Source organism: Malaclemys terrapin, chromosome 13 (assembly GCF_027887155.1).
Source record: "Malaclemys terrapin pileata isolate rMalTer1 chromosome 13, rMalTer1.hap1, whole genome shotgun sequence".
Lineage (NCBI taxonomy): Eukaryota > Metazoa > Chordata > Testudines > Emydidae > Malaclemys > Malaclemys terrapin.
In genome coordinates, this window is record NC_071517.1 from 31,788,527 (window position 1) to 31,802,107 (window position 13,581).

General features: G+C 56.6%; 1 protein-coding gene across 1 annotated transcript in view; it reads left to right on the forward strand.

Moving 5' to 3' along the window:
• The window catches only part of LOC128848299 (butyrophilin subfamily 1 member A1-like), a 36,044-nt gene extending 23,463 nt beyond the window's left edge, over positions 1 to 12,581 (forward strand). Inside the window, exon 11 of the mRNA XM_054048211.1 lies at positions 12,022 to 12,581. Within this exon, the coding sequence (XP_053904186.1) occupies positions 12,022 to 12,581 (560 nt within the window). The remainder of the gene's footprint in view (positions 1 to 12,021) is intronic.
• Positions 12,582 to 13,581: the final 1,000 nt, after the last annotated feature.

Sequence of the window (13,581 nt, forward strand, 5' to 3'; positions counted from 1 at the left end):
GGGGGCAGGAGGGAGCTGGTGCACACAGATAATTGTTTAACTGCTGTGTTGCTATTTTATAGCCTCTAGTTAATACATTGTTTATTTCAATACTGGCCATTTTTTGTCAGAAACATCCAGTTGATGAGCTTATCCAACCCTGCTGGATGCAATGGCAGAGTGGTTGGAGGGCAGAGGGGCAGCTGGTGGCTCTAGAAGGGTTGCTGGGGTGAGGAACAAGAAATTTATATCTCCTGTCCCCACACTTAGGGCTTCTCAGCACAGGGAATTCATGGGGAAGAGCCCAGAGTAGCTAGTGTGGAATATTCTGCACTTGTATTCTTCCAGTCTGCATTAACCCAAATCAGACAAGGGCACTCTTAGCATGGAATCAGAGTGTCCGCACTGGCAGCTAGTGCTGATTAGCTGTTCTGCTAGGGTTACCATACGTCCGGATTTTCCCAGACATGTCCAGCTTTTTGGGCCTCAAATCCCCATCCAGGAGGAAATCCCAAAAAGCTGGACATGTCCGGGAAAATAGAGAGCGAGGGGTCGGCGGTGCTCGGCCGGGGGCTGGAGCCGCTGGGGCCGGGGGTGCGGGGCCGGGGGCCGGCGGTGCGGGGCCGGGCCGGGGCCAGCGGTGCGGAGTCGGGGTCCAGGGCCGGCGGTGCGGAGCCGGGGCCGGCCGTGCTCGGCCGGGGGCTGGGGCCGGGGGTTCTCAGCCGGGGGCCGGGGCCGGGCCGGGCCGGGGCCAGGGGTGCTCGAGCCGAGCCGGGCTGGAGACGCCGGGGCCAGAGGAAGATGCTTGGCCGGGGGGGCCGGACTGGGCCGTGCCCCCCAACCCCAGCCCCAGCTTACCTGCTGCCTGCCTGCTTCAGGCTTCCCACGAATCAAATGTTCGCGGGAAGCAGGGGAGGGGGAGGGGGAGGGGGAGGGGGGGCGAAGCGTTCAGGGGAGGGGGCAGAGTTGGGGCGGGACCGGGGCCCCATGGAGTGTCCTCTTTTTGGACACTTAAAATATGGTAACCCTAGTTCTGCACTAGCTACTCAGGGCTTTTCCCCATGTAGAGAAGTCCTTAAAGTTACTTCTAAGCAAAGGTGAAAGTAAGCCGGGGTGCCCCGGTGCAGCGCACCCGTAAGAGATTGGCCGGCTGGGGGCAGGGCTCTGGATGTTGCTGGCAGGGTAACAGTAGGCAGTGCTGGGCATGGGCGGCCCATCCCTCCCCTTCTGCCCGCTCCCTCCTCTTCTACCCTCCTCCCGCACAGGAGCCCAAACCACCACCCCCCATGACCCTCCGGCCCCAGTGCCGGATGCGGGGGGGTGAGGCCTCAGCCCCGGGGCGCCTGAGCCAGCACACACAGTCCCTAGGTGGCGCAGCCCCAACCCCCTGCCCTGAGCCCCCTCCCCAAGGGGCGGTTGCCATAGGACAGTACCTATAAGAAATTTAAGTTACTTTCACATCTGCTTCCAAGGGAAAGAGGAGAAGCCTCCCATCAGGTCCCCTCCCAGGGACCACGAGCCCTGACTCTCCCCTGCAGTGGAAAAGCTGTGCCTAGATCTGCTGGTTCCTAGGCCAGCAATTTAACCACAAGAGCATCTGTTCACTACTCTAGTAACAGACAGGACACTGGACTGGCCAGGGAGGGGCAGTGACAGGAGAGGGCTTGGGGAGCAGAGCCCCATAAGGCCAGCAGACTGTCACAGAGCTTGGGTCTCATATGCCACCATAGGACATGGACCTTGCACGTATGCACTGTGCTGGTGCCCAGTGTCTGGGTGTGTGAATTAAACCAGCACAGGAGTGTGGGGGGCAGTCGGAGCTGGGAAGCCGGGTGAGAGCAGGGGGTTCTAGGGCAGGAAGGAGGAGGAGGAGGTTGGATGATGCTCAGCAGCAGGGAGTTTGTTCGGGGTGTCGGGGGAGCTGGTGGGAGAAGGGAACAAAGGGAGAAGGAGGGTGAGTGGGGCTGGTAGTCGTGGAGCAGCAGGAGGTGCCGGGTGAGCAGGGCAGAACCTGGGGGGCGGGGACAAAAGTGGAGTCAGTGAAGGAGATGGCAGTGGGTGTGAGGGGGCCTGTAGCCTGATCTAGAGATTCTATATTGATATTACTGATTATTTACGAATTTGTAGTTGTCACTTTGAGGGTTGACCGGTTTTATCCCAAGATCAGGCCCAGTATTATTTAAATCATGACATAGTTGGAAACCCCGCTGTGCACAACTGCACACTCACACTCTAGGAATTCTTTTAGATTTACAAATAGTTTGTTAACACATTTAGCAAAGTCGCAGACACCCCAGCTCAGGAAGGGAGACAGATGCTACAGAACCTCCATCGGCATATTCATATACTTAGATTTTTTTTTGCAAAAGAACCTAAAACGTGAGTCATTGTTGTTTATGTGGTGGGCCAGAGTGAGGAGGAGGAGTTGGTGGCAGTGATCAGGACAGACTGGCAGGGCAAGGCTGGAGTCAGGAAGGCCAAATGCTCCTTCTGGGTTAGCTCAGACCCCTGCCACTGCCAGCCCTGCTTCCCTCCCCGCCCTTGCTTCGCCCAGCCCAGCACAGTCTATGGCCATGGGGCCCTGGGCATGGCTGGGCTCTCTGGGCCATTCCACACCCCTGGCCCCTGAGCCTGTTGGGATCCTGAGACCAGTTCCTCAGTGCCTCATTCTAGGGAATCTCCAGCCCCTGGGGAGCCTCCTGCCCCCGCTCCCAGCTGCCCCATCCTGGGCAGGGTCCCAGGCCCTGAGAGACTTGCTGGCTGCTCCTGGCTGGCCAGGCCCAGGGTCTCCAGCAGGGCTGTTGGTGCTGGTACCGCGCTTGTTGCCAGAGCTCCCAGCCCTGACCCAGCCCAGCCTGGTGTCCCAACGCTGACCCATCCCCTGCAGGTGGGGACCCTGCTGCTCTCAATAGCTGAGCCCTTCTCTCTGCCGCTGCCTCTGCTGCTGCGCTCGCAGGATCAGCCCGTGCCAGGGCCAATGCTGTGCTGTTGGGGCTGCTCCTTCCCTTGGCACCTGGATTCTCTGTGTCTGGGGCAAATGGCGGGTGAATGGACAGGGACTGGCTCAGAGACACACGCCCTGTGCTGCACCCAGAGGGCAGAAACCAGCCAGGGCCGGGCAGGAAAGTGCCACCATGCTGAGATTAACCCTTTCCTTCCACCCACCCCACCAGCCCCTGACCGGTCTGTGCCACTCGACTTCCACGCTCTGATCCCAGGGACCCAAGTCCAGCAGCTCGGGCAAGTCGCTTGGTGAATGTGTGGGGCAGAGTAACCAGGGCTCCCTGCACCCCAGGGTCCCCATGTGCAATGGGGAAGGTACCACACTATCACGCAGCTCTTAGGGGCTGGACAGTGAGCGTTATTATTGATATAGTGCCCACACCTGAGCCAGGCACTGCAGGGACAGAACAAGGGGCTGCCGGCCACTAACAGCTCCCGGTCTGCGTGCGGACAAGGCCCCGTAAGGGCAGCAGCAAACGCTGAGATGGTGCAAGGATCCCAGTGCACCCTTGGGCCTGTCTGGCTGGGTCTGACAGAGTATTGTAGTGACCCTGCTGGCTCCATGCTGGGCCCTGGGTCACCTCCAGTTCCATATCCAGCCATCAGGGGGCTCAGTACCCCCAGGGCACAGAATCATAGAATATCAGGGTTGGAAGGGTCCTCAGGAGGTCATCTCGTCCAACCCCCTGCTCAAAGCAGGACCAATCCCCAACTAAATCATCCCAGCCAGGGATTTGTCAAGCCTGACCTTAAAAACCTCTAAGGAAGGAGATTCCACCACCTCCCTAGGTAACCCATTCCAGTGCTTCACCGCCCTCCTCGTGAAAATGGTTTTCCTAATATCCAACCTAAACCTTCCCCACTGCAACTTGAGACCATTACTCTTTCTTATGTCATCTGGTACCACTGAGAACAGTCTAGATCCATCCTCTTTGCAACCTCCTTTCAGGTAGTTGAAAGCAGCTATCAAATCCCCCATCATTCTTCTCTTCTGCAGACTAAACAATCCCAGTTCCCTCAGCCTCTCCTCATAAGTCATGTGCTCCAGCCCCCTAATCATTTTTGTTGCCCTCCGCTGGACTCTTTCCAGTTTTTCCACATCCTGGACACAGTACTCCAGATGAGGCCTCACCCTTGTCAAATAGAGGGGAATGATCACATCCCTCGATCTGCTGGCAATGCCCCTACTTATACAGCCCAAAATGTTGTTAGCCTTCCTGGCAACAAGGGGACACTGTCGACTCATATCCAGCTTCTTGTCCATTGTAACCCCTAGGTCCTTTTCTGCAAAACGGCTGCCTAGCCATTCGGTCCCTAGTCTGTAGTAGTGCATGGGATTCTTCCATCCTAAGTGCAGGACTCTGCACTTGTCCTTGTTGAACCTCATCAGATTTCTTTTGGCCCAATCCTCTAATTTGTCTAGGTCCCTCTGTATCCTATCCCTACCCTCCAGCGTATCTACCACTCCTCCCAGTTTAGTGTCATCTGCAAACTTGTTGAGGGTGCAATCCACGCCGTCCTCCAGATCATTAATGAAGATATTGAACAAAACTGGCCCCAGGACCAACCCTTGGGGCACTGCGCTTGATACCAGCTGCCAACTAGACATGGAGCCATTGATCACTACCCATTGAGCCCGACGATCTAGCCAGCTTTCTATCCACCTTATAGTCCATTCATCTAGCCCATACTTCTTTAACTTGCTGGCAAGAATCACCCCCACCAGTACCCCCCGGGGAGACCCAGTTCCCCCTGCACCATACCCCAGTTCCCCCTACCCCATCACCACCACCAGTGCCCCTGGGGGAGACCCAGTTCCCCACAGTCCAAAACGGTTGAGACAAAAGTCCCCTGCTGGGGTCCACACTGAGTCCCAGTAAACCCCAAAATAAAATCTTTTCCTTCACTCTGCTCCAGCCTTTGGCTCTAATTCAAGGTCCTCACTCTCCTCGAGTCAGGAGCCCCCAGCCGTCCTTCCTGGAGCTGGGTTTGGTTCAGACTGTACCTTTGTTCCCTGCAGTCCTCACCTGCAGGACTCTGTCCTCATATAGCTGCTGTTTCTATCAATGTCATCTCTGGCAGCTCCTCCCCCTTAGAGGATCTCCTCTCTCTAGGCGCACCCCTTCCCGGGTCCTTGCTCTGTGAGCTCTCCTGGGATCCCCTCTCCTCAGCAGCTTCCTGTTTCTGGGATCCCTTCATCTGAGCCCTGGTAACCCTTTATCAGGCTCATTAGCTATTTGGCTTCCAACCAGCCACCTAGTGATTTCATTGCTTCCAGGTTGGGCTGGGTTGGCTGGTTCTCCCTTACAGGAGCCTGTCACAGGTAGGCTGGTCCCTGACTCCCCTTAAAGGGCTGGCCCCCATGACCTCCCTTCCCCTGGTCTACCTAAAGGCAGGCTTGACCGTGGCTAATACTTGGTTATGTTCTGCAGCCAGGGGGCACTTCCTGCCCTTCTGCTACAAGGAAACCTACAAGGCCCTTGGCCATATTTTTATTCTCATCACTGAATTGTGAAAAAATGAAGAGACCAGGAGTTGTGTTCCCCACAGTCCTGAGTAGCTCATTTGATGGGCAAAATCCCCCATAGTCTTCAGCATGGCGTAGTTCAGAACAACTAGTACTCGGTGAGTCAGGCCCTCTGGCTATAGCAGAAGTAGGCAATAGCACCAGGCTTCCACCATTGCCGTCATGCTGCTGTAACAGATACGGGCTGGCTACAGAGCTTCCCCCAGAGCCAGATACACACCAGATGTGCTCATCACAAGGCCCTTTAATGCTCTGCCACATATGGCTGAGGTTAGCTGAAATAAGGTCTGTTACACACAGCCCCACCTAGCTACAAGGTCCCTCCAACAGCTGCCTCCCAGGACACACTCACACACGTGCCCTTTGGCGTTAAGTTTGTCTTTTATTCAGATAGCTCCTTATTAGCATCTCTAATTATTACTGAGCACAACTTCAGTAAATGAGCTCTGGGAGCACATTTCAGATCCTCTTCTGTTCACATGGCTGGGTGTAATGTTATCAGCTGTGAAAGTGCCTTTCTGCTCCTCCCCTTTTCCTGTAGGATGGACTTGGTTTTAGCCCAGCTCTGGTTTGGACTTTGTGTTGCTCTTTCAGGTCTCTGGGGGGAGAGGTCCCCAGTCTCTTCCTTTTCTATTTCAACTTCCTCTTGGACGTGTGTTTTGATGGTGGCTTTTCCCTCCAGAACATGGAATCCCCACCTCAGACTGTCCATCTTCCACATGATGGGCCTGTACCTCTGCACCCAGCTCAGCACTGCTCTTTTCTCCAGCTGGCTGGTGTAGCTCCCTGCCCAGCTGCTCTGTTTTCTGGAGAAGCCGCGCCTGCTCTCTCTGACATAAGTTCATCTCTTTCCACAAGGCCTCTGGACTCTCCTGCTTTGTATGCGTCTCAGACCGACTTCATTCCACACTCGATCTTAAGCTGGTTCTGGAGATTAGTCAACTCCTTCTGCAACAACAAACACTGCTGTTCCCCGGTCACCTTCCAGTGCTGAGACGGGCTCCTTCCAGTGCTCCTGCTCCCGCTGGATGGCTTGGGCTGAGATCCAGTACCTTGTCAGCACATCTTCTCTAGCTCCCGCAGGGCCTCAGCCTTTGGGCCTGGAGGGTGTTCAGCTGTGCAAGGCCTTCTGCCCTGCTCCCCTCAGCTGCAGCAACCTTTTCTTCTAGCTCTTCCCAATCCATTAGTGGGTGGGTTTGTTGGGTCGCTGTAGAGGACACGGCCACTAGTGCAGCTTCCTTTGTAGCCAGCACCTCTGTATCTGTGCCCATCGACATCCAGTCCTTCAGTGCATGATCCACTTGTTCCCCTAAAAAGCCTCCCAGGATACCCGCAGCATCACTGCACTCCCGTGTAAATTCAGCCTCCTGGTAATTTATTGCTGGGCTCTCTCTTATCGCACACACCAGAGCCCTCAGCCTGCACCTCTGCCCTCTCCTGAGCCATCAGCTTTTGTCTGTCTAGTTCTTTCACTTATTCCAGGAGCTGTTCCTTCTCCTCTATTAGGAAACGTCTACATTTGATCTAAGAGGTGTGATTCCCAGCTCATGTAGACGTAGCTGAGCTAGCACCTAAAAATAGTCATGTGGCCAGGGTAGCACAGATGGCAGCTTCAGCTACTGCCTGAGTACAAACCCGCCCAGCCCCCTTGGTGCATACTGAGGCAGCTGGCCCGAGCTGCCCTTCCTAGACAGACTACACTGCTACCTTCAGTGTGCTAGCCTGAGCAGAGCTAGTGCAGGTACGTTTACATGAGCTGGGAATCTCACCTCCCAGCTCAGTTGCAGACACCCTCTGTTTCAAGTTCTCCAGGTTTCTTCCTTCTGACTGGTGTGGCAGGTTCCTGTGTTCCATCAAACCCTGCTCTAGTTTCCAGGCCTCATCACTCACGTCCTGCAGGGCTTTCTGGGCCCCTCCTTTGCAAGGCCTAGGGCTTGTTCAAACCCTTTCAGTTTTGGCTCCTGGGTAACTTTCCTCTTGCATGGCTCATTTTCTACCTTGGCCGCCTGCAGCTTGGCTGCCTTGAGACTGTTGTTCCCCATCTCCCTGTTGCTTTGCTCCTCCCTTGGCTGAACTATTCCAGTCTCCAGCTGCTGCTTCTTCTCTAGGGCCAGGGCTCCTTGACCAGGGGTATTGGCAATTCCAACTGCCACTTCCTCCCTGTGGGATGGTGCCTGGTGCTTGGTACATTCAGCAGCTGTGAGTTTCTCCTGCATTTGAATAATCTCATCAGTCCATGGCTCATGCGGGTGCTGGAGCTTTATCTCCAACGGCTGGGCTTCTTGGGAGCTAGAGCAGAATTTCTAATGCCGAACGCCCTGTTCCTTTTTCAGTGCCTTGACCTGTTTGCTCTCCGTAGCCACAGCCTGGTGGCTTCTCTCCTGCTCTGTGAGTAGCTCCTTCTGCCTGTCTTCTGGTCACTGGGTTTGCTCCTGTTGCTTGGCCAGTTTCAATAAGAAAACCCGCATCTGGGCCTGCAAATTACAGAGCTGTTCAATAGCCCTGTCAGCGGTCTAGTCACACCCCTCTCCTGGGACCACCAGAAATGCTGAATCACATTTAGCTTCTGCCTCGGCTCCCCTGGCCCAGAGAGCCGGCTGTCCACTAGAGCTGCTGGTTGGATCATTTTCCAAGGGAGTCCTTTCAGGCTCCTGGAGGAAGCTACTCAAACGCCCCCAGTCCCAAGCTTTGAATGTGGGAGTGAGGCTAAGGTATCCCTGGTAAGCAGAGGAACGTCTGAAACCCATGGCTGGCCTCTCCCTCTGAAGCTTATACCCCAAGGCCTGCTTTCTTAGCTACCCATTTTACCCAATACTAGAAACTCTCACTGCTCCATAGCAACATCCCCGATCCCCTCTGTCCAAAGTTCTTGTAGGGCAGCATCTTTTTATGTGTCCCTTTTCCATGTAGTCAAAACAAATTAACCCTGGGAGAGGGTCACGTTTCCCAGCCCAAAATGGGGTTCCCACAGTCCGGGGCCTGACCTCCTTATGACAGGGTATCTTTAATAACCTGGGACTCCCCTGTTCCCCAAGTGTTCTGGGAAACCAGGCCAGTCTGCCTATCCTTGCTCCTGGAGGCAGCCCCATCTTATGTGTCCATCCTGCCCACAGTCACCTGAGCCCCTCAGGCCCTGAGATGGTCTCTGGGACAATTTTCTGCTCTGTGAGATGCCCAGGTGCAGCTGCAGAGGGTCTGTGCTGCTTGCAGAGTCCAGGGGACAAATTGCTCTGAGCAGAGAGTTCAGGCTGGAGCTGAGACTCCATTTTCACCCTGATTTTTGGGGTGAGATCAGGAGCTGCGGAGTGTGGGGAATTTTCCTACCCAGGACAAATTTAACGGCAGCTCTGGGGTGTTTCATAGGTGATGTCCTGAGCCCGTAACTCTGCGTTGCTGGGGATGTTGACGGTCACTCATTGCAAGTCACTGGGGTTTGGGCTCCTAAGTTGCTCAGACAGGTTTGCAATGGAGCTGGGTGAAATGTTTTGGACAAATAGTTTATTTGCTCCATGGCTCCACTTTGCCCCACCCCTTCCCTTCACCCCCTTTCTGCTCCCATTGTCCCCGCTCCACCTACTTTGTCACATGCCCCCTGCCCTGTCACATGCCCCTGCCCTCCACCTACCTCTGCCCCCCTGGAACCCACCCCTCTTCTCACCCTGCCCTCCTGGGCTGGCACCTGCCCCCCCCTTCCAAACACTCTGCACCTGGTGCCCACCCATCACTTCGCTCTCCCCTCACTCCCCTCTGCCCCAGTACCCACCCCATCTTTCACCCTCCTCTGTTGTCCTGGGTCCTGCTCTTCTCACTCCCCTCAGCGCTCCTGGCACATGCCCCCTCCCAATCCTCTCTGCCCCCCTGGCACCCGCCTCTTCTTTCGCCCCCTTGTGTCCCCCCCTCCTCTAGCCCCACTCTGACCCTCTGGCTCCTGCCCCTTCCCAACCCCCTCTCCTACCACCCTCTACCCACCTGCCTCTCTCCTCACCCCTCTCTGCCCCCTGGTGCCCACCCCTCCCCCCTCAGCCCTTCTCGTGTCTGCCCCTCTGCTCACCCTCCTCAGTCCCCCTGTCACCTGCCTCTCCCCTTGCCCCCTTCCTCCCTGGTGCCCCCCACATACACCATCCTCTGCCCCCATCACCCATGACTTCCCCCATTCCCTGCCTTCCTGGTGCCTACTGCTGCTTTCACACCATCCTGCTCCTACCACCCACTGCTCCCCTCCCCCTGCCCCTTAAGAACCCACCTCTTGCCCCTTGTTGGCCATAGTGCCTGCTCCTTTCCGTGCCGCACCACTGCCCCCATGGCGCCTGCCCCTCCCCCTGCCCCATTGCTGCCTGCCCATCTGCTCGTCCCCTCTACCCCCTGACTTTCTCCCCTCCCCTCGTGCCCCTCTACTCCCTGGCACCCACCCCTTCCCTTACCCTCCCACCCTGTGATGACCACCCTTTCCTCACCCTTCATTTCCCCTGGTGCTAACCCAACCCATGCCACACCACTGCCCCCCGTGCCCACCTCTCCCCCACTCTGTCCTGCCAATGTCTGTCCCTGACCCCATCCCACCCCTCACCCTCTGGCACAAGCCCCTTCCCTTGCCCCCCACCCCTGGGTGCCTGCCCCTTCTCTTGTACCTCCTCCCCCTGCCATCTTCCCCTTAGTTCTCCCCCCGCCCCTCCTGTCACCCCCTCTGCCTCCCTGACACCTGCACCCCTAACCCTCTCTAGTGCCCTGGTACCAGCACCTCTGTTCACTCTTCCTCTGCCCCCCTGAGGCCCATCTCTACCCTCACCCCCATCTGCCTCCATGGTGCCCGCCCCTTCCCTTGCCACCTCGGCCTGCCTGGTGCAAACCCCTTCCCTTGACCCACTTTGGGCCCCCTCATGTCAGACCTTCCTTCCCCCATCTCTGTCCCCCTGGTGCCCACATCTGGTGCCCCCCTAGGGCCCGCCCTTCTCCACACCCCACTTTCTACCCCCTATGTGCACCTGTTCCCTTCCCGCACTCTGCCCCCTGGTGCCCACCCCTCTCCTGTGTCTCCTCCTCACATCTGCCCCTCTGCTCAGCCCCTGCATCCCTCCTGGTGACTAACCCTTCCCTCGGCCCCCCTCAGCACCCACCCCTACCATCATGCCCTTCTCCCCCTTGATGTCTGCCCCTTCTCTCAGTCCCCTGTTTCCCCCTGGGGTCTGCCCCATCCCTTGCCCCCCCCCCCATGTCCCTCTGGCACCTGCCCTACCCCTCACCCTTCTTTCTCCCCTTGTCACCTGCGCAGGGCTGGTGCAAGGAAGTTTTGCACCCTAGGCGAAACTTCCACCTTGCGCCACCCCCCCACCTAGCTAACCCCGACCCCCCATGGCAGCTAACCACACACCCCCACCCCTCCACCAGAGGAGCCCCCCCCCGCAGCAGCTAACCCCCTCCTCTGCAGCTAACCCTGCCCTGGGAGCCCCCCTCCCCGGCAGCTAACTGCGCCCCCCCCACCCGGGGAGCCCACCCCCTCTGCAGCAGCTAACCCCGCCCAGAGAACCCACCCCAGCTCACCTCCGCTCCACCTCCTCGGCTGAGCACACTGGCGCCGCTCTAATTCTCCTCCCTTCCCAGGCTTGCGGTGCTGATTGGAGGAGAATTAGAGCGGGGGCTGTGTGCTCAGCGGAGGAGGCAGAGTGGAGGTGATCTGGGGAGGGGAGCGGTTCCCCTGTGCACCCCCGCCTGTTACTGCGGGTGGCCCTCCCCGCCTCCCCCCCCCCCCCCGCCCCAGCTCACCTCCACTCCATCTCCTCGCCCGAGCGGGCTTTTAGGCGCCCTCAACGACTAGGCGCCCTAGGCAGCCGCCTAGTTCGCCTAGTGGTTTCACCGGCCCTGCACCTGCGCCTTCTCCCTCCCACTCCTTTTCTCCTGGTGCCAGCCCCTCCTTCTACTTCCCCTCTGCCTTCCCAGTACCTGCCCCACTCCTCCTCCCTGCCCCATTGGAGCTCCCCCTATTCCCTCACACCCCTATGCTCTTGGTGCCCGACCCTTCCCTTGCTTCCCTGTGCCCCTGGGGTCCATCCCCTTCTTCTGCCCTGGCACCCACCCCTCCCCTCACTCCCTGGATACTGCTCTTCCCACCCCTGTCCTCCTGGTGCCCACTCCTTCCTTTGTCCCCGCCTTGCACTTGTGTCTGCCCCTCCCCTCCCTTTGCCCCACCCCTCACCCCCTGCAGCCCCTTGGAACCTGCTCCTCTTCAGCCCCCCTCTGTCCTCCTGGTGCTGGCTCCTCTTGCCCCCCCCCATTGCCCTTGTGCCTGCCTCTGCCCCTTCCCTTCCTCTGCCCCATCACTCCCCTCCTGTCCCCCACTGACACCTTCCCACACCCTCCCCCAGCCTCTGCCATTTCCTCACAGGCAGACGGACCCTGACTCCCCTCAGGCAACAACCTCCCCCCGCCCCCCGCACAGTGATTAATGGGGACGCAGGTTAATTTCCCTTTGATCCCAATGACCAGCCCCTGCCCTGACTCTGTGACTCTCTCCCCAGTGGACGTGACTCTGGATCCAGACACGGCAAATCCCCACCTCGTCCTGTCTGCGGATCGGAAACATGTGAGATACGGAGACACACGACAGGATCTGCCCGACAACCCTGAGAGATTTGATAAATATCCTGAAGTTCTGGGCGCTGAGGGGTTCGCGGGCGGGCGGCGTTACTGGGAGGTGGAGGTGGGAGACAAGACTAGATGGACTCTGGGGGTTTGTAGGGAATCTGTGAGCAGGAAGGGGGAGAGCTCATATTCACCTGGGAATGGATACTGGGCCATGTGGCTGAGGTATGGGGGATACCAGGCCCTCACCTCCCCCCCAACCCCCCTCCCCGTGAGCGTCAGGCCCAGCCGGGTGGGGATTTTCCTGGACTATGAGGCGGGCGAGGTCTCGTTTTACAATGTGACTGACAGGTCCCATCTCTTCACTTTCACTGACACCTTCTCCGGGACGCTCCGCCCTTATTTCTATCCTGGTCTCAACGCTGGGGGTACAAACGCGGCTCCCCTGGTCATCTGCCCTGTCCCAGCTCAGACCGGAGGGAATCTCTGTCCCTGACAGTGACCCCGCGGCACAGACTGTCCCCGCCCAGCCCTGCTGCTCTTCCCGCCCCCCGGTGGTGGAGGCCGCTTACTGCAGGTAACTGGGTTTTTTGTGCTGACCAGATGCTGCCAGTTTCCCTTTTCAGCTGGAGTAGAAAACCGGACACCTGGCAACCCCAGCCCAGGCTGGGTGAATGTGTCCCACTTGCTGGAAGGAGCCAGACACCTCCCCCCACCCCCAGCACAGGGCAAAGAAAACTGGTGGTTTTTGCTGCTCACCTTTCCTGTTTCCTGGCCCAGGGGTAGCAGATGGTGATAGACGGGGATCATTCACTCCTGTCAGAATTTTCTACCCCGGTGAAATCTCAATGTAAAATATGAAAAAAAGAAAAGAAAAGATTATTCTAAATTAGAAAATGTTGTTATTGTAAACAAAAACATTTTCATTTACATTTCCACAGTATTTCAGAAACAAGCATCTAAACATATTTTTAGAAATTTAATTGTTTACATTTATTTTTTGATTCTTCCTTCAAATCTATATTGAGGTTTAACTTCTCTACATAGCCTCATTTGTATTTCAACTGTGTCATTTCAGGAAATCCAAAATATTTCTCTTACCAAAATAATTATTAAAAACTGTCAGACTGGGTTATTCAGTTGGAATGTACGTGTGTCATAAATATCACAACTACAAACGTGCAATTGCTGGCTCTCTCTCTCTCGCTCTCACTCTCTCTCTCTTTATTGTCTTGACTGGTTCTCTCTGGCAGGCAGGGCACATACACCCACCTCCTGCACTACATCTTTGAACATTAATAGGTGGGAAAAATGATAGAATGAATTAAGCAATATATTTAAGTTAACTCACACAAGATTATAAAATAGTCTTTGAACTTCTGTCAGCATGAATTCATGTGATTTTTAACTTTCTAACTACATATAATCGATAATCAGTCTATGACCCTTCCTTTCTTATTCTCACATCATTAACAAAACATGGTCCCAAACCTCAA